Here is a 23,431-nt window from a genome sequence, read left to right on the forward strand (position 1 = left end):
CCATGGACATTACCGTTTGCTTAAGAGGACACTGCTCCTTCCTCTTCAGGAGACTTGGGGGGACTCTTGGATCGCGACCTGGACTTGGATTCCCTCTTGGACACGGGCGGAGGACTCCTGGACCTGGACCTGGACCTGGACCGCGAGCGAGATCTGGAGACCGAGGACGACTTGGACTTGGATCTCCGCGCCGATCTGGATTTTGAGGTTGACCGCGATCTTGAGCGAGTGCGAGACCGAGACTTGGAGCGGCTGTAGCGAGATCGACTCCGGGACCTGGAGCGGCTCCGGCTTCGGGATCGGCTGCGGCGACGCCGCCTAGGGCTGCGGGCGGGGACGAGCAGAGCGTCAGGGTTCCGCGATCCGGCCGCGCCCCGCCCGCCCGCCCGCCATTATCTCGCCGCCAGCCGCCGAGACGCCATTTCCCTGGTCGCGAGCCGGGGTCCTCCGCCCTCCCGCCGAGGCCCGGAGCGGCCCGCGCCCCAACAGCCGCCACAGCGGGGGGTGCGCGGGGATGGGCCGGAGGGTCGCGGCCCGCGGCGGGAGCCCCCCGACCCGGCCCGCCGCCACGTGTCTCCGCGGACCTTTGTGAGTCAGCCTGGGGCCCCTCCCCGTTTACCTGCGGCTCCGGCGTCCGTAGCCGCCACCCCCGTACCGGCGGGGGGGCGGTCCCCGGCGGCTGTGGTGCGAGTCCGGCGGGCGGCCGTAGCGCGCCATCTGCACCCGCAGCTCGCGGCCATCCAGCACGGCGCCGTCCATGGCGTCCATGGCGTCCTCGGCGTCGCGCTTGTCGTGGAAGCGGACGAAGGCGAAGCCGCGGGACTCCTTGGTGTAGCGGTCTCGCGGGATGTACACGTCGCCGACGCGCCCATACTTCTCGAAAACGCGCCTCAGAGTGTCGGGTGAGGTGCGGTAGGTCAGGTTGTCCACCTTGAGGGAGGTCATACCCTCCACATCGGGAGGCGGGCGACCGTAACTCATGGCTCTGGAGAGTCGGCCGGGCCTCGCAACTGCGCGCGGAGAAACTAACGCCCTGGGCGGGCCCGCGCACTCAGCTGAGGCGGCGGCGGCAGCGGGTTCCTCACACTAGCTCGGCTCGACGCCGCGCCTCAATTCTGGCAGTTGGCTTCCGCGTGGAAACGTTTCTGAAAGGCCTGACAGAGGACGCGAGCGGACGACACTAACAGCCGCCTGGAGCACAGAAGCAACCGGGCGAGCGGCTTCCTCGCCGCCCGTTTATATCCCTCCCCACAAAATGGCGCCCACGCCACCCGGAAATAAATCCTCTGATTGGCTCGCCCCGCCCCGCCCCTCAACGTTTCTGCCGCGCGTCCCGCCCCTCTCCAGCGCACCTGCGCAGAACCCGGCGGGCGGGCCGAAAAGCGCGGAGTCACCGCTGCTGGAAGGGGGGAGCGGAATTGCGGGCAGTTAGAAAGCCCGCGAAACGATCCTTCCGGCTGGGTCCTCGGGTGCCGGAGGAAGAGGAGGTGCTCCCCTCTGGGCTCCGCCTTCTTTTCCGTGCCAGTATCCGAGTTCCACGCAGCTTTTCAGCTCGGACCTCAGCCCCGCCTCTGTGAAAGGGGGTACTCCTTCCCCTGTTTGGCTCTCTGTGTCCCCAGCTGCCTCAGACCCAGCTATGTCACTTTCAGGTCGCCTCCCGCAATTCCCCACTTTTTCGTTCGGTTCCGCTTTCAGTCCCCCTTCGTCACTCCCCGCGGGCTCGGCCCCTGTCACCTCAAGGGGGCGAGAGAGCTCTTGTAACACGCCTGCGCGTCTTGGGCCTCCCGGGACTACACGTCCCAGCGGGGTGAGCGGCTGGCGCCACGGCTGTAGTCAGGTGACGAGGTCGCCTGACCTGCTTTGAGTCAGGGCCCGGCGGGCGGGGCCGCGCCGGCCTCTGCAGCTCGCCCTTGGCCCCTAATCCCCTCGCTGGCCCCTCAACGTGGGGCAACATCGTTCTTTGGCGCGTCTCCGGGCTCTTCCTACTCGAATTCTGTCCTAGGAATGTCCTAATTGTGCCCGTGGGGAGAACTTCATCCTAAACCCGGGATTCTGATCCAAGAACTGGAAGTTGACAGCTTGGCTCCCTTGCTCCCGGATCTGCTACCCCTCACCGTCTCATTTCTTTCCCCAGGATTGTCAGTGGGTTCGCCCCGAGGAGAGCTGACTGCCCTGGGCTGCTGCTGACCTCCCGCAGAGTTGAGCCAAAATGTCCCCGGAATCTAAAAAGCTTTTCAACATCATCATTTTAGGAATTGCCTTTATGTTTATGTTCACCGCCTTTCAAACTTGTGGAAATGTGGCGGTGAGTTGGGATCTGTTGGCCCTTCTTTGAAGTGCCTATCATACATAGTGCATTCCAAAAATGACAATAAACGTTAATTGCGCGCTTAAATTGCGCCTTTTGTTTTGCCACCCTTACTCGTTTTTAATGATTAGGTTTGATTTCATGTATCAGGTAGTTCTTAGTATGTGGAATGTGATACTGCTGTTTATGTCTCTGATTTGATTTGGGGGTTGTATGTTGACCTGTTTATTTTATTCCTTGTTTGTATTAAGATCTACATTATACTTGGAGTGTTAAGGCGTAGTTTTAGGAGGTACTCCCTATCCCCGTCATTGGTTTGTCCTCCTTTTTCTTCTCTCATAGTCGACTTTCAATATTAAGTATTGAGCATCTTAAAGTTCTACTTTAAGAATTTGGAGACTTTCCAGGGGGGAGGGAGGTTGCAAAAACTTTTGGTTTGTTGATTAGTTTTATCTTCCACACAGCAAACTGTGATCAAGAGCTTAAATAACACAGATTTTCACGGCAGTGGATATACCAGGTATTGTACTATATATTTGGTCTCATTTTGTATATTATAATGGTTGCTTAAATCCCATCAAAATCACTAGCCATAAAATACTGTGACTGAATTAGTAGTGGTTGCTTTTTTCCTTCTTTGTATCTAGACTATTTGGGAGAACATAATAGAATAAAGGTGATGAGTTTAGGTTTCATGTAGAATTAGACGCTGGGTTTGAAATCCTGGCTTCACAACTTAATTGCTGCATTATCTTAGACCAGTTGCTTCCATGAGCCTGGTTTCCTTGCTCAGATAAGGCCTGTAAAGTGCTTGGCACATTACCTGGGATTTAATAAGCACTCAAGTATTATCATATTACATCTTTCCAATCTTAAACAGAGGATGTTTTATATGACTCTTGAAACATTTGGTCTCCCTGTTTTTGTAATTTCATAATGATTAATATACTGTCATCAGGAGTTTTTAGATTTTTAAGGTGGTTAGTCCCAATTTTGCAAATAGAGAAAATGAAGTGAAAAGAGCTTCGTTAGTCACTAGTACACTGTGACTGGAGCTGGGAACGTAATATGTACCAGTATCGAAGCACCAATAGTTTCTTATTTCTCTACAGTTAGGTATTAGATTGTGGCCAACACCCATCCTGAGTGTCATTCCCCCCGCACCAAAGTCTTACTTGGTTCTTTGTTACCTATCCTAAGCCTGACCATGTAAAGAGATGTTAATGCCCATTTTTCTAAATAATGAATAATACCATAACTTTTTGTAGTACTTAACTTCATGTGTATTCTAAAGAACAAATGAGAGAACATTTGATATTTGAGAGATTCATAACATCCAAAGAATAATTTACTAGTAGTAAATGAATTCAGGACCTTCAAAATGGTTTCAGTCACACTTTGTCACAAGACATAGTATACTAGGTAGGGCTGGCTCTTCAGTAGCTGAATAATGTTCAGTGGGACCACTAGGTTGGGTTAAATAAATTCTGGCTTAAGCAAGTTTTAACTCTGTGCTTGTTATTTATAGCAGTGAAATTACATGCAGTTGCCAGGAGTTGTAGGCTAAGCTTGTAGAGCAGACTGGTTGACTCGGGCCCCTGGAGTCCGATTACCAGGTATGGGACCCTGGCTCCACCATTCACCAACTAGCCCGCTGGACTTTTGGCAGGTTACGTAGTCCCTCTGTGTTTCAGTTTTCTGTTCTGTAAAATGAGGATAATAGCAATGCTTTCTTCACAGAGCTATTAGGGTCAAACGAGGAATTATGTATAAAGTTCTTGGCATAGTCCTGTTATACTCATATGTTATACATTAGCTGTTATAATTTACCACGACCTGAAAAATCCATATTGTCCAACGCAGACTGATTCAGAGAAACATTTGATGAGAGACTTCAATATTTTGTACAAGTGAAAACTTTTAATTTTTATGTCATTCAGTTTAAGGATATAATTACAAACTCTGACTAAAGAATATGAATGCTTATTGCGAAAAAATCTGTAGACTCTTAAGTAGATTTGAAGAAATGAACTTTGAGACAGTGCTTCAAGAGTTTTGTTTCGTTTGTTTTTGTGTGTGTTATGTGTACAGCATGGCAATTATTTATGGAGTGTTCTCTGCTTCAAATTTGATCACGCCATCCGTGGTTGCCATTGTAGGACCTCAACTCTCTATGTTTGCTAGTGGTTTATTTTACAGGTGAGTAGTGTAATTTTTTCACTCATTTATTTGGAACACCTTCAGCATTTTTCAAGCACATAGTAAATAATGGGCTTGCTGACTTGGACGGAACAGAATATAGGCAATATTTTAGGGATTTGGCTCTCTGCTTGGTGCTCAAGGATACCATACGGTTTTAATGTGATGGGATGTGTGTATATTTGCTTTTGTTTTACTATTACTAAAAATAGTATCCAAAAATCTCTTTCCATGAGAGCTGAAAAGAATTTCCTGTGAAATAATCTTATTTTATATCAAGTTGACTAGCAGGACCGTTCACATGAAATAACTAAACTTTTCTTCTGTGCTATAGAACTACAATCCCATCATATGCTGAGCAATTGGCAAAGCCCAATTGCCAACCTTCACTCAGTGTCTGAGTTTACAAATTTAAAATAGTAATTTAAGAAATGAGTAGTAGGTCCCATTTGTCCCTTTTGTTTGTTTTCAACAACTGGAGAAGTCCTTTACAGGCTGAATTTTAAAAGAGGAGAACGCTCAGAATTGATTCCTAGAAGGCATAATTGGCATTCTATTTCAGGTATTGTTTGACTGTAATGCATTGACCTGTTATATTTTAGCATGTACATTGCCGTTTTTATCCAGCCTTTCCCATGGTCCTTCTACACAGCCTCTGTTTTCATTGGAATTGCAGCTGCTGGTGAGCATTTTGGAGTTTATTATCTCTGTTTTCTGGGGCTTATCTAAGAGTATCATTTATGTGTTTGGTATGTAAAAGTAAGTGATTTCATTTCCTTGATAACCTTTTGGTTTGAATTTTAGTACTTTGGACAGCACAAGGAAACTGCCTGACAATAAATTCAGATGAGCACACTATTGGGAGAAACAGTGGAATTTTCTGGGCACTTTTACAATCTAGGTAATAATCCTTTTAGAGCTCAATCTTTCCTTTAATTTTTTTGTCACGCCAGTGTTTTAGATCTTTGTTTGTATTGAAAACTCAAATGTTCTATGACTTTAGTTCTTAGCTGTATATAATACAGATGTAAAATGTTATAGCATTATAATGCATGGATCTACTTCAAATGCATTGAAATTTATGATTAGTAAACAGAAAATACTATTAACCATAATATATTTAGCATTGGATATACTTCAGGGACTGTTGGGTTCATTACTTAATTTCAGTAATCTTCACAACCTCATGAGAGGAGGAAACAGGCCTAAAAGTTAAGTAAGTGATCCGATTTAAACCATCATTATCTGGATTGCAAAGGCCACATCCTTCTCACCTAACTACACTACCTGATAGCAATTTATGTACGTATATATTTAAATTCAAAAGTGAGACTATATCAACACTGAAAGATACAGAGTGTTATATATTTCCTAAGTAAAAAGCAACAACAATCATTCTGTCATGGAATCTGTCCTGAGGATTTACCCTCATGGATCTTGCCTAACATAACATGCTGGCATTGACACGGCTTAACAAATGAGAGTGTTTAATTTTAAGGGGTTGCGTGTTAAGAAACTGGAGTGTAAGTAAATGATTCCTCTAGGAAGGTGTACAAAATAAAGGATCTGATTAAATGCAGCTAACTAAATTATAGATTTTTTTCCATAGATTCTTTAAAATATAGGATTTTTGAATTAGTATAAGCTTGTTTCCAGAGAGTCATTTCCAGAGTTCTAATAATAAATCACATGTTTCAAAGTGAGTCAAGACTTCTTTGAAGGGTGGTTCTGAATCAGGTTACTGTCACGTGGAGGGAGCCTGAACTCCATCTGGGTCAGTTAAGTTTTTCAGAAAGGGTCAGGGTGGAGTTGATACTTTTAAATTATATATGCCTCCATCTTTCTTTTTTTAACAAGTAATGGAAAAATTGTTTAAAAACTATAAATATGAAAATAATTTCCCAACATTCTCTCTTCCATTTTTTTCCACAAGCTTGTTCTTTGGAAATCTCTACATATATTTTGCTTGGCAAGGGAAAACTCAAATATCAGGTTTGTTTTATTCGTTTCACTTTATTGGAATACGTGCAAAGCACAATAGCAGTTTCACAAAAATAGTCATTATTGCGTTGTTTAAATTGTTCTGATGAACCTTGGTATTTTAAGTTCTCTTAGATCTTAGCTTTTAGTAACTTTTTTCCTTGGATTATATTATTAAGCTAGGATTATAGATAACGACTATGCTTCAAGTGACAGCTCAAGGTGTGGGAGAAGGTTATGTTGTGAATGAGTATACGACTCAGTTGTCAGACTTTTGAACTCTTAATTGTTTTGTTTTTAAGCTTCTTTGATTAAAAGAGTAAGATTATGTTCTTGTGCTGTTTTTTCTCTTGGCTTATTGGTATTTCTCTAACTGAAGACAAAGGTGGAGATATCAAATTTATCTCCTTGTCCTAGGTTTTTACTGATGCAATAAGTAAAAACTTAATGAGGAAGTGTTTTGACAGTCATAAACAAACTCTGCAGTTGTTTGTATGGTCAGTGCAATCTACTTTCTTCTTTTTTCTTCCCAGAGAGTGACCGAAGAACAGTGTTTATTGCCCTGACAGTGATTAGCCTTATAGGGACAGTTCTTTTCTTTCTCATTCGGAAACCAGATTCTGCAAACGTCCTAGGAGAAGATGAATCTTCTGATGATCAGGACATGGAAGTCAACGAGTAAGAAGTTGGAAACGTTCCTTTTTATTTGAAAATGTATTTTGAGTAAATCTAGTCTAGAGATTACCAACCTTTTTGTAGTCCTAACTGATACCAGATCTTGGGCAGATATGAGGGAAAAGTTTTAAAGTAAATGAGGGGAAGAAGATAAAGAAAATCTTTCAGGGGAGGAAGAAGGAAAAGGAAGGTAGACAGAGACCAGGGAGGTAGCTTTGCCCCACCCCATGCCTATAGGATCTGAGGGGGCTTACTGGAGAATAAGTACGTGTCTTATACTAGAAATGGCTTTCTGTGATATCTCACTGAACTGAATTGGGAGTATGTGCAGCTGAGTGCTAGCTGAATCAATTGTATTTTAATAGTCTGTAGAGTATAAATCAATTCCTCTTTATTTGGGGCCTGAAGGGTAAAAAATTAGAATCCTACATCCCATCCTATCCAAGTACAAGATGAGGGTACTATCAATTAAATAGGGTCTAAATAGTATTTGCTTCCAGACAGAGCATGAGTTTTTACGGTGAGGAGAGAAGTTTTCCTGTTGGTTAGAACATCCTACCCTTTTTGTGTCAGTAATTTATTTATTTAAGTTAACTAGATCTTCGTTAGGTTTCTCTCTCTCTCTCTCTCTCTCTCTCTCTGAACAGTATCACTTAAAGATATAGGAGAAGTAGGTATGGCTGGTAGGATAATTATAATAAACAACTACGCTTATATTACACTATCTCTCTTAATTCTCACAACTAAGTGGTAGTGTCCCTATCTTATAAACGAGAAAATGAAACTTAAAGAAATGAAGTAGTTTGTCTAAAACCCTGCAATTGATAAATGGCAAAGCAGGACTCAGGCTCCAAAACCTACATTTTTCATCAGTACATTATGCTTCACCCAATCTTGAACCACAGGGGTGGTATTGCTTTGGAAGAGTACTTCTGCTGAAGGACTTACTTTTTCCTTACACAGTAGGAGTGGTGGAAAATTGAGCTACTACAAATTGTTTTTACAGGGTGAAAATTTCAGGCTAGAGATTTCTGCCTGACCTGACCTATCATATCTGAAAAAGACATGCATGAATATGTGCAATCAGCTTTGTAAGAAAGAATGGTGTTCCATTGTTAATAAAGAGCCAGCCTTTAATCACATTCTGATTAAATGGATGTGGCTCCATGGAGCCGGGAGCACTGACAGGCTCTGGGGATATTTGCCAGACCATGTAGGGGACAGAAGCTTTCCTTGATGAAAACATGATAGTTTTTTTGTTCTCTCTTCAATTTTCAGGGGAAAAAACTGTTTTTCTTTATTTTCTCAGATCTGCCCAGAACAATATGACAAAGGCAGTAGATGCATTTAGTAAGTATTTTCTGTATGTGAAATGTGGGAATTATTTCGGAAGAACTTCAACACTTGCCTTTCTCCTTCCCCCTGGTAACGTAACTGGATTGACGATACCCCAGTATTTTAATTTTTCTAGGTATGCTGCTCAAAAATACATGAGTCCTCTCAGTAAATACCTCTGTAATATGGGGGTGTGAGGGATGGGTGCAATCCGACAACACGACCCCAGTGGGTGTCTAAGGGAGGTTTGAGAAGGCTGCAGAGAACTCAGGAGTTGGGAATTTAAATGAGAAAGTGAAGACACGCAGGCTGTTTCTTCAAGTGTTGTTCATAGCTCCTCAGAGCAGATCGGGAGCTTTGGTGACCACGGAGTTTGTAAGAACAATCGTGCTCATCTGTTGAGGGTTCTTCCTGGCTAAACCTCTTTATTTGTTTTATTTTATTTTATTCTCACAACAATTCTATGAGTATCATATGACCTGTAGATACAACTTATCATTATCTCCATTTCATGGAAGAGAAAACTGAGGTATAGAGAAATTATTTACCCAGGGTCAAACAAATAGCACATGATTGAGCTGGGATTCTAGCCCAAACTGTCTGACAGGCAGAGCCAGCATTTCCCTTAATGGATGTCTTGTGGTTCTTTCAGAAATAGGCAACCATGGCTTCCATTTCCAAGGAGGCCTGATACGGGTCAATTCTTTGTTTCTGCCTGCAGCTCTCAGCTTCTTTGTCTTCCCAGGAGAATGAATCTGACTGAGGTAGTCACTGTCTAGCATGGAGCAGTCTTCTGGGGCCACATTTTCTCAGTAAACCCCCACATAGGCCACTGTGCCAAATACACATACTTATATAGCTAGTCTATAGGCTGCCTTGAACTGGGGTGCAGATTCTGGATCTCATCAGCTGTGGTCTAGGTCAGATGACACAAAGCACGCCAACTTTTAGCCAGGAATTTATATAGCCTCTTTTTTTAGAAAGGGCCTGTGGATGTGGTAATCTGAGCCTCGAATACATAGTATATCACTGTTAAGGCTGTTCGATCAGGCTTTTATTGTATGTATTTCTTATATTTCCAGCATACATTCATAATTATAAATTGGGCTACACATTATAATTAAAAAGAGAAATAGCCTGACTTTCCCCTAGCAAGATGGAAGGAAGGTCACCGCAGTCAAAGGTCTGGCTTTCAGCTGTGCAGGTCTACAGACTTATTTGTCAGAAGTTCTGTTATTGATCAGAGGGGGCAGGACTCAAGCTAAAGAAACTCACAGAAGTCACAGTGTAACCATTTATGATGGCATTTAATATTTTTCGGTGAGCCCTTTCATGGATATTTCCTTCTTGTTAGCGGGGCCTAGAAAGCCACATTGGGTTATTTGGCAAACATGGAGTCAGGAAAAGGATCTTTAGGCTATGGGATGGTTCGTTCAGCTTTGGGGAGGCTTGACGCAGCTTCCCTGCTCTGTTACTGAACCCCGCTTTCATCTGTCTATTGATATTAACCAGATTCAGGATGCCCTTCCTAGATAGTTGTACGAACTTTGCCTCAACTTCTCCATCTGTGGAATGAGGCACTAATACAATTCGAGCTGCATGCTTTTCATCATGGAGCTAGTTGTTTCCTTGGTGGGGTTCAGGAGTAATAGGATATTGGATTGTCAGGTTTGAATGGGGAGAAAGAAAGCAGCAGCCAAAAAAAGTAAGGCATATAAGGTGCTATAGGACAAGCAGATTTAGGAGGTGGTCCCTGAGCATTTGGGGAGTGACATGCGGTTATGTGGTGGCACGAAGCCATAGGCAAAGAGGAAAAGGAAGAATGTCCGGACTTCGAGTAATTTGTCTGTGGGCCAGAGTTTCATTTATTATTTAATCATACATTCCTTCAGTTTATGCTATGATGGATGTTGTACAGAAAAGGTTCCTACTTATCTAAAAAAGCTCTTAACCGGTAATTCTTCCAGAATATATATGTTTAATGCAATTCTAGAAAATTTTAGTGAAATTTTAAAGAATTTATTTTTTGGTATTGATGAAATGACATAAAATTCATCTGGAATAATAAATATCTGAGAATAGCCAAGAGAATTTTTAAAAAGGAGAAGAAATACTTTCCCTAACAAATATTAAAACCTATTATGAGTTTAATTGAAAACATTGGAATAGAAAGGGCAAGAGGACTAAAGTCTAAATCAAGTCCATGTCCATATGGGAATATAGACTACAATAAACGACACTCTTAAATAAGCGAGGTTAGGTAGCTGACTGCATAAAAAAATACATAGATTCCTATCTTATGTACTTCCTATCTTGTACTAAAATCCCCGGTAGATTAAATGTAAAAATGAAACCATAAAAGCAATCAAAGAAGTTAATTGGATAGAGAAAAGCCTTTCAAGCAGGTCTGTCAAACAATAAGGGAAAAGAACACTCTGGTTACCTAAAATATAAAATTTCAATCTCCCAAAACAACCTAATGATGTTAAAATGGCTGGGAAAATATTTGCAATATGTTATAAAGAGCTGTTATGAACCAATAAGAAAAGCATAAAAAGTTCTGCAGAAAATAGATATTTTATAAACAAAGGAAAATTGTTATAGTTCTAAGCATAAGAAATGCAAAATAGAAAGTTTTCTATCAAATTTCAAAAGATAAAAATCATTCTCAATATTATGGGGGGGTAGGTATTTACGTGCATAAGACCACATTACTGATAAGAATATGCACTTGTATTACTTTCTGAAGAGCGGGTTATCAGTAAGTATCAAAAGCCTTAAAATGTTTGTGCTTTTACCCCAGCAATTCCACTAATAGGTTTCTCCTCAGAACATAATTAAGAATTTTTTTTCAAGATTTAACTACCAAGATGTCTGTATTAGTGAGAAACTGGAAATAATGTAAATATTGAACTACTAAGGTGTTAGTATATCTGTATAATCGATTACCCTAGCTATTAAAATGATCACTACAAATCTTAGAAAATATTTGCTCTATTATGTGAAGACAAGTTATAAAATAGTATATATCTAGTGGAATCTGTTTTTATTGAAAAAAAAAGGAAAAGTCTGGAAGGGGACCCATTAAGGTATTAGATTATGGGCTTTTTTTCCTTAATAGCTTTTCGAGATAATAATTCACATAGTATGCAACTCACCCATTTAAAGTATGCAATTCACTCGTTTTTAGTAGATTCACAGAGTTGTGCAGTTGTTTCCACAATCAATTTTAGAACCTATTTATCACCCCTCCTCTCCCAAAGAACCCCTGTACCCATTAACAGTCACTTCCCATTCTCTCCCCTCAACCTCCATCCCTTAATCTACTTTCTGTCTCTATGGATTTGCCTGTCCTGGACATTTCGTAAAAATGGAATCATACAACATGTTGTCTTTTATCTAGCATAATGGTTTCAACGTTCATGTTATAGCATGTTACAAAGTTAGGGTGGTTTTTAGTTTTTGGGTATCATGAGTAATGCTGCTATGAATATTTGTGTACAAGTTTTTACATGGTCATATGTTTTCAGATCTCTTAGATATATACCCAGGAGTGGTGGGATTGCTAGGTCATGTGGTATCTCTATGTTTAACTTTTTGAGGAACTGGTTACCAGATTGTTTTCCAAAGTGGCTGTAGCATATTACATTCCCACCAACAGTGTATGAGGGTTCCAGTTTCTTCACATCCTTGACTTATTATCTGCCTTTTTGATTATAGCCATTCTAATGGCTGTAAAGTGGTATCTTGTGGTTTTGATTTGCATTTCCCTAATGGCTAATGATGTTGAGCTTATAGGCCATTTGCATATCTTCTTTGGAGAAATGTCTGCTCAAATTCTTTGCTCATTTTTTACTTGGGTTATTTGTCTTTTTAGTATTAAATTGTAAGTGTTCTTCATATATTCTAGATAAAAGTCCCATATATATGAGTTGCAAATATTTTCTCCCATTCTTTGGATTGACTTTTCATTTTCTTGATGGGAACTTTTGAAGTACAAAAATTTTTAACTTTTGATGAAGTCTAATGTATTTTTTTCTTTTCGTGTCCTAAGAAGGCTTTGCTCAAGTCACACAGATTTACTTCTATGTTTTCTTCTAGGAGTTTTATAGTTTTAGCTCTTACATTTGGGTCTGTAATTCATTTTGAGTTATTTTTGTGTGTATTGTGAGGTAGGTGGGGGTCCAACTTCATTCTTTTACATGTGGATATCCAGTTGTCCCAGCACCATTTGTTGAAAAGACTATTTTTACCCCCATTGAATTGTGTTGGCACCCTTGTTGAAAACCAGTTGACTGTAAAAGTAGGAGTTTATTTCTAGATATATGTCTGTCCTTAATGCCAGTAGCTGCTGTGTTGATTATTGTTTAAGTTTTGAAATTGGAAAGTGTGAGTCCTCTAACTTTGTTCTTTTTCAAAATTGTTTTGGCTATTGTGGGTCCCTTGAATTTCCATATGAATTTTAGAATCAGTTTGTCGATTTCGGCTAATAGATTATGTTGTTGTGTGTGTGTTTCAAATAGACTTTATTTCTTAGAGCAATTTTAGGTTCACAGCAAAATTGAAATGAAGGTACAGAGATTTCCCATCTACTCCCTGTGCACACCTGCACAGCCTCCCCCATTATCAACAGCTCCCACCAGAGTGGGACATTTGTTACAACTGATGAAACTCCTGTGGACACATCATCACCAGGCATCCACAATTTACATGAGGGTTCACCTTGATGAACATTTTATGGGTTTGGACATGTATAATGACATGTGTCTACCATTTATAGTATCATACTAGATTCTGTTTTAAAATTTTTGTTAGCTAAATCTGATTATTCCAAACCAAACAAGCTTTGCCAATGTAATTTTCTAATTAATTAAAAATATTGTTTTAAACTTTGTATTGATCATGGACTTTTTTTCCCCCCGGAAATAGGTAAAAATGATCGGTGGAAATAGCTTACTGCATTTAGTCTGACTACCACATTTCATTGAAAATAGAGAAAAAAGTATCCCCTTTTGCACACGGAGAAATTCAGGACAGAGTGTTTGTGACTTATTTCAGTTTCACAGCCAGCAGTTGAATAAGAACTAAACTGTGGATCCACTCCCTATCAGTGTAGGATACTGAGTAATGACCTTAAATTATGAAATATAAGCAGATTCAGAAAGACAGTTAAAACATGCAGTTTTTAGAAATGCATTTTTCCATATCAGATTTCAACCACATTGAGCAGCATAAAAGTGAACATTAAAGTGATCACAACAAATAGACAGAACTGAGGTCTCAATTCTCAGATCCAGAGTGACCATCTCAGGAAGTGCTACCCCAGCTGTTGTGGTCAAAAAGCTCCTGGTGATTCCGATCTCCAATCCAGGATAATTCCTGAGGGAAGCCAGCACTTTCCCCATGGTTGGCTCCCTTAGTAGTCTAACCTTTAATCAAGTTTGCTGGAATATTCTTGTGTGTTTGATTCTATGTTTTTTCTCTATTTCATGGTTTTTGTTTTTTTGTTTTGTAATTAGAGCTGGAGAATGTATTTGAGAAAACACGACTCTAGACTATATAAGCAGTTGAAATAAACATTTTATTTATAGAGCAGCTTGAGTTCATAACTTAAGCATTTTAATCGGAATCATTAACCTCTGTCCCAGTGTATTTGTTTACTGGCAATATTGACAAACGGGTGTTTCAGTTGAATAAACGTTTTAGAATTTCTGTTTAATTAAAATCTAGTTAAGTGCTCCTAAATTGTTTTCTTTTTTACAGAAAAGTCTCTTAAATTATGTGTCACCAAGGAGATGCTCCTTCTCAGTATTACAACTGCTTATACAGGTAATGGGATTAAGTTTTGTTTTTCTGTTGCTGCATAATGACAATAAAGACCAAAAACCATTCTTTATTATTCTTTCTCATAGTTCTGTGCATTCACTGGGCTCTGCTGAAGGGTGCTTCTCATGGTTTCAGTGGGGGTCTCTTTTGGGGGCAGTTAGAGGGGCGGCAGGGGCTGGAAATTCTAAAAGTTCATTTGCGTGTCTGAAGGGGTCAGATGACAGGCTGGGTCTCTATCTCTCCAGGTCATCTTGGCCAGCTGCATGACCCCCTCCCTCGAGATTTCTCCTCTGGACCCAGCAGGATAGCCAGGCTTCTTAGTGGCTATGGGCCCCAAAGAGGGCCAAAAGAGAAATGATCAGCCCAAGTTCAGTGCGGGAGGATTCTACACAGGGGCCTGTGACCTTAGGGCAAAATGGAGCACTGTAGAAAATAACCATGAGTAAATCTTTGTACTTGTGTATGGATTAAGATAATTTTTAATGAGAAGGAATTTCTAATGAGAAGGAATGAGCTCAGTGGTTTACCACTGATCACGTGATGTGATAATGGGTGGAGCACTCTTAGGTCTTAAAAATGATGAGGAAATCGATTTCCTTTTAAACAGTGCTGGAATGTGCCAGTTACTACTATTGCTTTTATATGCCTCAGAGGCACAGACACCTTCTTTTTTAGAAGAAATAGAATAAATATTAAATGTCTTTAAAATTCAGTTAAGGTTTGTAGCATTAAGGAATCAGGTCTTATACCGATCTGCCCTAATGTTTACCCTAATTTTTTGGATTTTTTTTTCCTGGGAAAAGGGATTTAATTAAAACGTTATTGTGCCTTTAAGCAAAAGTGAATAGTACCGTGTTTCCCTGAAAATAAGACCTAGCCGGGCCATCAGCTCGAAGGCATCTTTTGGAGCAAAAATTAATATAAGACCCGGTATAATATTATTATATTACATGTATCATATTATATTATATTATACCGGGTGTTATATTAAAACAAGACTGGGTCTTATATTAATTTTTGATCCAAAGATGCATTAAAACTGATGGTCCGGCTAGGTCTTATTTTCGGGGAAACACGGCACATACATACTGGTTTTCCACACAGGCATTACATTCCCTTGGCAAGCTCTTGATAATGATAATGAGCACTTTAGTATTCAGTGTTACAGATTTATGTTAATTATATCCTCTGCCCGGCCCGTCTACACAGAGTGACCCGTTGTTTTGTTTGTTTGTTTTTTGTCAATTTCATTTTTTTTTTTTTTAATTTTATTGGGGAAGGGGAACAGAACTTTATTGGGGAACAGTGTGTGCTTCCAGGACTTTTTTTCTAAGTCACGTTGTTGTCCTTTCAATCTTAGTTGTGGAGGGTGCCGTTCAGCTTCAAGTTGTTGTCCTTTCAGTCTTAGTTGTGGAGGACGCAGCTCAGATCCAGGTCCAGTTGCCATTGCTAGTTGCAGGGGGCACAGCCCACCATCCCTTGCAGGAGTCGAACCAGCAACCTTTTGGTTGAGAGGACGCGCTCCAACAAACTGAGCCATCCAGGAGCTCAGCGGCAGCTCAGCTCAAGGTGCCGTGTTCAATCTTTAGTTGCAGGGGGCGCTGCCCACCATCCCTTGCGGGACTCGAGGAATTGAACTGGCAGCCTGTGGTTGAGAGCCCACTGGCCCATGTGGGAATCAAACCGACAGCCTTCGGAGTTAGGAGCACGGAGCTGCAACCGCCTGAGCCACCGGGCCGGCCCTCTTTTATTTTTTTTAGAGTGACATTTTTAACATAGGGATGGCTTTGCTTATTCGAGTTGTATATTTTTATCTGAAATATGTAACAATAACCATCTCGTGGCTAATTCCATTTCATCAGTTATGTAGCATAAACATGCTCTGTTTGGGAGTAACATTTCAGCCCTAGTGAATTTTGTCTTAATGTGTTTGTTTTATATGTATAAAGCTCAAATCCTATTAAATATAAAGAAAAACTAGGAAAGGTAGAATGTAAATGTGCTGTGCATTTAAATCGCATTTTTTTCCCCGAAAGGTCTGGAATTGACTTTCTTTTCTGGTGTATATGGAACCTGTATCGGCGCTGTAAATAAATTTGGAACAGAAGAGAAGAGCCTCATTGGACTTTCTGGCATTTTTATCGGCATTGGAGAAATTTTAGGTTGGTTTGAAAAAGTTTTTACATGAAATCAGTTTGTTATAGTTATAATAGAAATTTTAGTTGTGCTTCACCTCTCTGTCCTTGAATTTCTTTTTTCATGCTTGTTTTTACCTAAATGGGTACATCTGTGTTTTGTTTTGTTTTTTAGTCACTGTTCTAACATAACAAATTTATAAAACATTAGCCAAATAACTCACAGACAAAACCATGACTAGGAAAACACATGGTCTCTCCCAGCGTTTTCTCTAACATACTCAGGAAAGTGTCTTGGAATCCCCAACTTTCTTGTTTTCTGAATCTCTGACATCTGCTGGGTGTTCAGGAATCCAGTCCAATTCTGACACTACCTACTGGAGTTAGCATCCGACGCCACAGGTTCAAAGATTCAGTCCCATGAGACTGTTCTCACTTCAGATGCCAGTAGTGAGTGCCAGGGCTCCCCAGACTAGCTGCACATCTGTCTGACTTGGCTATGAATTTGGGGTTTCCCACAAGCCCCCCAGAAAAATGCTATACTTACTATTAAAGTTTGTTACAAAGGATACAAATGAACAGGCAGATGAAGAGGTATGGAGGGCAAAGTCTGGAAGGGTTCTGAGCGCAGGACCTCTGTCCCCGTGGAGTCCACATGTGGCACCATCCCAAACCTGTCGTTTAGGGGTTTTTATGAAAGTTTCATCATGTAGGCACAGTTGATTAAATCACTGGCCCTTCTCCACTCCCCGAGATTGTGGGGCTGAAAGTTCCAACCCTCTAATCAAGGCTTAGTCCTTTTGGCGACCAGCCCCCATCCTGAAGCTTTCTAGGGTCACCCTCAGCCCCCCTCCAGAATCGCCTCCTTAGCATAAACTCTGGTATGATTGACAGGGACACCTGATTCAAAAAAGATTTATTCGGCACTTGCAGTATATTGGATATTGTGTCGCATATGAGGGGCTTACCAATTCAACAGATATTTATTGTATACCCATTGTGTGAACAAAACAGACCCTGTGCCCACATGGAGCTTATACTCTTGGGGAAGAACACAGATGATAAAAAGTGTAGGCACCTTAGAGTGTCAGACGGTGGTAAGCCCTGTGGAGGAAGCCGCCTGTGGTGGTGTGTTTCCTGCTTTATTGGCAACACCTGGAACAGTAGAAGTGTATAAATATTTGAACCTGTGGAATACAGTTGTAGTAATTATTTTAATGTCTTTGCCCCTTCTAATGTCTGTGGCAGTCTGATGCAGTTTTTTTTTACAACTTTATTGAGATGGAATTCCCATGATGTTTTATTCATCCATTTAAAGTGTACAGGTCAGTGTTTTTTAGTATATTCACAGGGTTGTACGACTATCACCACAATCTAATTTTAGAACATTTTATCACCCTTCCCCAGGCAACTACTAGTGTACTTTCTTTCTCTATGTCTTAGCTCATTCTGGACATTTCATGTAAATGAAATAATACAGTATGAGGTCTCTTGTGTCTGGCTTCTTAGTGTAATGTCTTCAAGGTTATAGCAGTTTTCATTCCTTTTTATTACCAAATATTATTTAATTGCATGGATATACCACATTTTATTCATTCGTCATTTGATGGACATTTGGGTTTTGGGCCATTATGACTAATGCCGCTGTGAACATCTGTGTACAGTTTTTATGTGAACAGATGTTTTCTGTTGGGGAGCTACACACCAAAGACTCTAATTGCTGGGTCCTGTGATAACTGCGTTTGAATCATTTTTCTCCTCATGATAGGTCCTATTTTCCTGCTTCTTTGCCGATACCAGACACGGTGACCTCTACCTTGTTGGTGCCGATGTTTTTGTTTCCTATAAGTATCCTGGAGCTTTGTTCTTAGATGCAGTTCATTTACTTGGAAACAGTATGATTCTTTCGGGTTCTGCTTTTACAACTTATTGGATGGGACCGGAGCAATGCTGACCAGGGCTAAAATTCCTCCCTGCTGAGGGGAGACCTTGTGGTGTACACCCCGTGCTGTGAACCACAAGATTTCCGGTCTGGCTAGTGGGACCAGGCACTGTTCCCAGCCCAACCCTCTCGGACAGTTCTTTCCCGGGTCTCTGCTGATTTACTCATGTTACGTGCTGGTCAGCACTCAGTGAAGATTTGGGGGAACCCTCTGCAGATCTCCGCTATTGTCCCTCTGTGCAGCTGTCCTTTCTGATACCCCGTCCTGGGAACTCTCGTCACCTTGTATCTCCAGACTCCCAGCTCTGTCTCCCCAGCTCCACCTGCCTTCCCTGTCTGTAGCTGCAGCCCATAGCCTCTCTCCTCAGTCAGTTGGGGGGGGCGGGGAGCGAGGGGAGGTGCTTGTAGGGCTCACCTCACTTGTTTCCTGTCTCTCAGGGATCACTGCCCTTTGTTGCCTGATAGCCCGTGTCTTTAAAACCATTGCTTCATTTTTCCTTTTTTTTTTTTTTTTTAGGGCAGGGGGTAAATCCAGTCCCGGTTATTCCATCTTACCTAGAAGTCTATTCTGATTTTTAAAATTTCTTCTGTTTCAATAGTTATTTTGTATATTTGTCCTTTCTTGATTAAATTAGCTATTGGTTTGTCCATTGTATTTATTTTTTCAAAGAATCACGATTTTGATTTACTAACTTGATCTTGGGTTTTTCTATTCTCTATTTCATTGATTTTATAGGTGGAAGCCTCTTTGGCCTGCTGAGCAAGAATAATCGTTTTGGAAGAAATCCAGTGGTGCTGTTGGGCATCCTGGTGCATTTTATAGCTTTTTATCTGATATTCCTCAACATGCCTGGGGATGCCCCTATTGCTCCCATTGAGGGAACTGATAGCAGTGCTTACATCCAATCCAGGTATAGTGACTGTCATTTTTCTAGTAATTTAAGGAAGGGTGGAAGATAGGATGGCTAGACATTTAAAATGGAGCAGTTAATCCTTTTCTGAAAATCTGTTATCTTTATAAGGTCATCTGTCAAGCATGAATGGAGCCAGAATGAGTTTAAATAGGAATCCATGGAGAATTCCGTTATTTTTGTAATTGTTCGTTTTAACCTTTCTCCCCACTAAATCTTTTCCTTGCTCTAGGAAGGAGCACATAAGTATCTGATTTGCATTTTATAGCTCTGCTGTTTTGAGCAGTGAAATCTCTAGAAGACAGGGCCTGGAGGAGCAACAGTGAGGAACAAGGAGTGATTTGGCAGCTGAGCAGGCCAGCCATCCTTTCACAGCTAATGCTAGAAGTTTGGAGGATATTGTTTTATTGTACTCACATTCATTATAGCTGCAGACATTTATGTCTAGATCCACATGCTAAGGGCAGCCCTGCCCAAAACACAGTGTCCGCTTCCCAAATAGTTAATAGCCCAGAGTTTGCTAGACTATGACAGTTGTCATAGTCTTCCTTTGTAATTCCAGTATTTATTCTTGTTTCAAAGTGTTTAAAACTTGAAAGTAAAATGCTTTTGTGGGTGAGTTGCTTTTACATTTTAAATGGCTCTAGCAAATATTGTTAATACTCATCCTAAATTAATTTTTACTTTATTCAGCAAAGAAGTTGCCATCTTCTGCAGTTTCTTGTTGGGTCTTGGAGACAGCTGCTTCAATACCCAGCTGCTCAGTATTTTAGGTTTTCTCTATTCTGAAGACAGTGCACCAGCTTTTGCAGTCTTTAAGTTTGTTCAGGTAACCTCCTCTTCAGATTGTGGATCCCTTTTTTTAGTGCTTTCACTTTATTTTCTTTATATTCCTTAAATGAAAGTCAGGGACATCCTTTAAAAGGATTTGTGATTAGAATTAGGAAGCAATAGGTAATGTGATCCTCGCCACACTTTTTCATGTTTTACATTTAATCCGAGTCTCTACTTAGATTAGATTAGAGACTTCTTTCCTTAGATAGCGGAATGCGTTGTTCATAGTATAGACAGTTCTCACTGTGTATACACATTATTTTAGTATTTTTTCACAAAATACTATTTTAAATAACAGAGGTTGTAGCTTGCTTGTTACCAGCTCTCAACAGGAGTTTACAGGGCATGTTTGTGAGCTAGTGATACATGAAGTCCCATCTGGATGCACAAAGAGCAGAGAGCACTGCCAGCCACAGAAAGCCATGGCTCCGAGAGTGGTGGGGCTAAGGGTGGAGCCTGGGTCACTTGTGTGCATTTTGTGATTTGTTTTCTTTATTCTTAGTCCATTTGTGCAGCCGTGGCATTTTTCTACAGTAACTACCTTCTCCTCCATTGGCAACTCCTGGTCATGGTGATATTTGGGTTTTTCGGAACGATTTCATTCTTCGCTGTGGAATGGGAAGCTGCTGCTATTGTAGCCCGGGGCTCTGACTACCGAAGTATCTGAGGGAGAGGAGGCACGCCTTTCCAGACAACACAATGAATGACAGTTTGGTTGAAGAAGGCTCCTTTCGTTTTCACAGCCCATTGGATGATGGTTAGTAGGGGAAAAATCAAGGGCCTGAGACTGCTACCTCTGCCAGAGTTGGTAGTCAAGTTTACAGATATTAGCTGTTTAAGCAAGTGGAATAAGGGAAACTTGTTCTGTCAGTTGTAATTGTTCAAAGATATCTTCCAATTCGTCTATCTCAAGTTCCTTATAATCATGTTATAGAATGTAAATGTTTTCCTCTCTCTCCTGTTTCTTTGATGTTCTTGCCTCGATTCAGAATCCTAGGCCATCTGTCATACAGGGATTCTTGCTGGATATCGAGTATGTGTTACTATGTAATAATAGGGAGCATATGGCACTCCACATATGTGTCTGGTAATGACATTTCAATAAATCATGAGCTGCTGAAATGGAGTCCTATCTTTGAAAAGATCTGTACTTTATTCCTCTTCAAATGTTGTGTTGGATAAGTTTTTGTACGTTGCAGTTAGTTCATAGCAAGGACCGGCTAGTTAAGTATTGTAAACTGAGGTAAAAATTGTCTTAAGTCTTAAAAACAGCAATCTGACATTTGTAAATGAACAAAAATACATTAAAAAAACCAAACACATTTATTGGAAGAGGATTTTTGCTAGTAAGTTTCTGAGAAGATGCAATGCAAAAAAAAAAAAAAAAAAAATGAGATCTGAGATTAGGTGGCAGGCTGTCGTCATGTAGCAGATGCCATTCATTCCACAGACAAGTTGGAATGCCCTGTAACTATTTGGGGACATGTTTACTTGGAAATGTTAACGTTCCTGCATTAGAAGTTGCTTAAATTTTTTTTTTAAATTGACATATAATTTAGAAACCATAAAAGTCGCCATTTTAAAGTATACAATTTAAAGGTTTTTTTTTTCTTGTTGTTTTTAGTATATTCCCAAGGTTGTAAAGCTTTCACCATGATCTAATTCCAGAACATTTTCATCACTCCAAAGAGAACAAAGGAACTCCCATGCCTGTTAGCAGTCACTCCCCATTCTCTGGCCTGGCACCAGCAACCACGCATCTACTTCTGTCCCTATGGGTTTGCTTGTGCTGGATATTTCATATCAATGGGCTCACTTTCATTTCATACCAGAGCTCACTTTTAAATGCGCTTTTTAACTGTACAAAGGAAGAAATTTGTGTCAAGGTAAATTTAGCCAAGAGGACAAACAATACCTTGTTTTCCACTGTTTTTTAAAAATCTGCTAGAAATTTAGAAATTTTATAGTTGGTTTACAGATCTGAGGAAATACAATAGAGCATGGTTTTCAGACCTGGTGGCAAGGGCAGGGAGTCCTGGTGGCAGGCCTGGAGTTAGCTAGAATCTTAAAAGAGTTTCATTTGTGGAGCACTAAACTCTTTGGTTCCACACAGTAAAATTTTGGTTCTCTTTCCTGAAGTTGAGATAAACTCAGTTGGCTTAGCAGATCCTATATAAATAATTTGTGAGTGCTCTTTCAGAAATAATACAGATGATTTTATCTCTAAGCACATTGTGGTTTACCCAGGCGTGTAACTTTTCTACCACGGTATAACAAAATAGCCCAAAACTTAGCTGCTTGAGACAACAGCACACGTTTATCATCTCACACTTTCTGTGGGTCAGGAATCTGGGCATGGTTGAGCAGGGTCTCCAGCTCAGGGTCCATCACAAGCCTGTGGTCAGGTGTCGGCTGGGCTCAATGTGGGGTGGACCCACCTCTTAGCTCACTCATGCAGTCGTTGGCAGGGCCTGTTCCTCACAGGCTGTTGGACTAAGGGTCTTAGTGGCTCATAGCTGCCCGCTGAAGGCCACTCTCTGGTCCTTGTTCCATGGAGCTGTCTTCAGGACAGCTCACAACGTGGCATCTATCTTCATCAAAGAAAGAGGCAAAAAAAGCCAAAGAGAGTGCTAGCAAGACAGAAGTCACAGTCTTATAGCTTAGTCTCGAAAGTGAGATGCCATCATTTTTGCTGTATTATCTTTGTTGGATGTGAGTCACTAGGTCCGGCCCACGTTCGCGGGAGGGGATTGCACAGGTGAGAACCAGGAGTCATGGATTCTTGGGACCATCTTACAAGGCTGCTTAACACAGCAGGCTTCCGCTGCTTCATATTGAAGTTGAGAACTGGGTCCTCCACTCCTGCGTCCCGCATCCTCCCGGGGTCTTGCTCCGTTTGCTCATGATGGATCTGCAAGGCCAGGTGCAGAAAGAGGCGAGTAGACTCTTAATGACACTTGAGTACTTCAGTCCAAGGAAGACATTGCCTCTTAGCCCCACATGTAGGATTCCTGGTAACTTGTCAATAGGGAAAGAAATAGAGGGAGGTGACTTCCGGGCTGCCTCCCACTGCTATGCGATATTATTCTCTCTAAGTTCTGGACTAACATTTTTTTTGTTTTGGGGGGGATTTTGTTTTTACGTTTATAAATAGTGTTAATCTTGGTATCCCCTTTAGATGACTGGTAACATTAAGCTCATCTTTTACATTTTTATTATTTGCATTACGTGAAATGTGACAATGAAATAAAGAGTTTAATTTTTATGCTCGTCTTACTGTCAAATA

General features: G+C 41.1%; 3 protein-coding genes across 9 annotated transcripts in view; 2 read left to right on the forward strand and 1 right to left on the reverse strand.

Annotated features, from left to right (window-relative positions):
* The window catches only part of SRSF2 (serine and arginine rich splicing factor 2), a 3,535-nt gene extending 2,063 nt beyond the window's left edge, over positions 1-1,472 (reverse strand). For 2 of the 7 annotated variants that reach the window (XR_004421265.1, XM_033089746.1), the window contains exons 1-2: positions 620-1,236; positions 14-324 (exon numbers count right to left, since the gene is read on the reverse strand). Coding sequence is in view for 3 of the 7 variants with exons in the window: in XM_033089746.1 (XP_032945637.1) it covers positions 21-324; positions 620-981 (666 nt within the window). In the remaining 4 variants the exon portion in view is untranslated. Of the gene's footprint in view, positions 325-619 lie in introns of all 7 variants that reach the window. The other 5 variants (XR_004421267.1, XR_004421268.1, XR_004421266.1 and 2 more) reach the window with 5 other exon arrangements.
* METTL23 (methyltransferase like 23) overlaps positions 1-2,182 on the forward strand; it is a 52,573-nt gene extending 50,391 nt beyond the window's left edge. The window contains exon 5 of the mRNA XM_033089755.1: positions 2,135-2,182. Coding sequence (XP_032945646.1) covers positions 2,135-2,167 — 33 coding nt within the window. The 3' untranslated portion in view covers positions 2,168-2,182. The remainder of the gene's footprint in view (positions 1-2,134) is intronic.
* MFSD11 (major facilitator superfamily domain containing 11) lies at positions 1,843-21,271 on the forward strand. Its single transcript, XM_033089758.1, has 13 exons — positions 1,843-2,305; positions 2,773-2,828; positions 4,400-4,507; positions 5,110-5,189; positions 5,312-5,408; positions 6,441-6,499; positions 7,021-7,165; positions 8,472-8,512; positions 14,261-14,326; positions 16,360-16,485; positions 19,137-19,311; positions 20,005-20,140; positions 20,648-21,271. Exons 1-13 carry the CDS (start codon positions 2,210-2,212, stop codon positions 20,810-20,812), a joined length of 1,350 nt encoding a protein of 449 aa, XP_032945649.1. The 5' UTR covers positions 1,843-2,209; the 3' UTR covers positions 20,813-21,271.
* Positions 21,272-23,431: the final 2,160 nt, after the last annotated feature.

The sequence above is a fragment of the Rhinolophus ferrumequinum genome, chromosome 21 (assembly GCF_004115265.2).
Source record: "Rhinolophus ferrumequinum isolate MPI-CBG mRhiFer1 chromosome 21, mRhiFer1_v1.p, whole genome shotgun sequence".
Lineage (NCBI taxonomy): Eukaryota > Metazoa > Chordata > Mammalia > Chiroptera > Rhinolophidae > Rhinolophus > Rhinolophus ferrumequinum.

Bases quoted from the DNA above. Each gene is read 5' to 3' on its own strand.
- MFSD11 (XM_033089758.1), top strand. From the start codon at position 2,210: ATGTCCCCGGAATCTAAAAAGCTTTTCAACATCATCATTTTAGGAATT. The intron at 4,508-5,109 runs GTGAGTAGTGTA...GTTATATTTTAG, and splicing joins GCTAGTGGTTTATTTTACAG to CATGTACATTGCCGTTTTTA. The intron at 5,190-5,311 runs GTGAGCATTTTG...TTTGAATTTTAG, and splicing joins CATTGGAATTGCAGCTGCTG to TACTTTGGACAGCACAAGGA.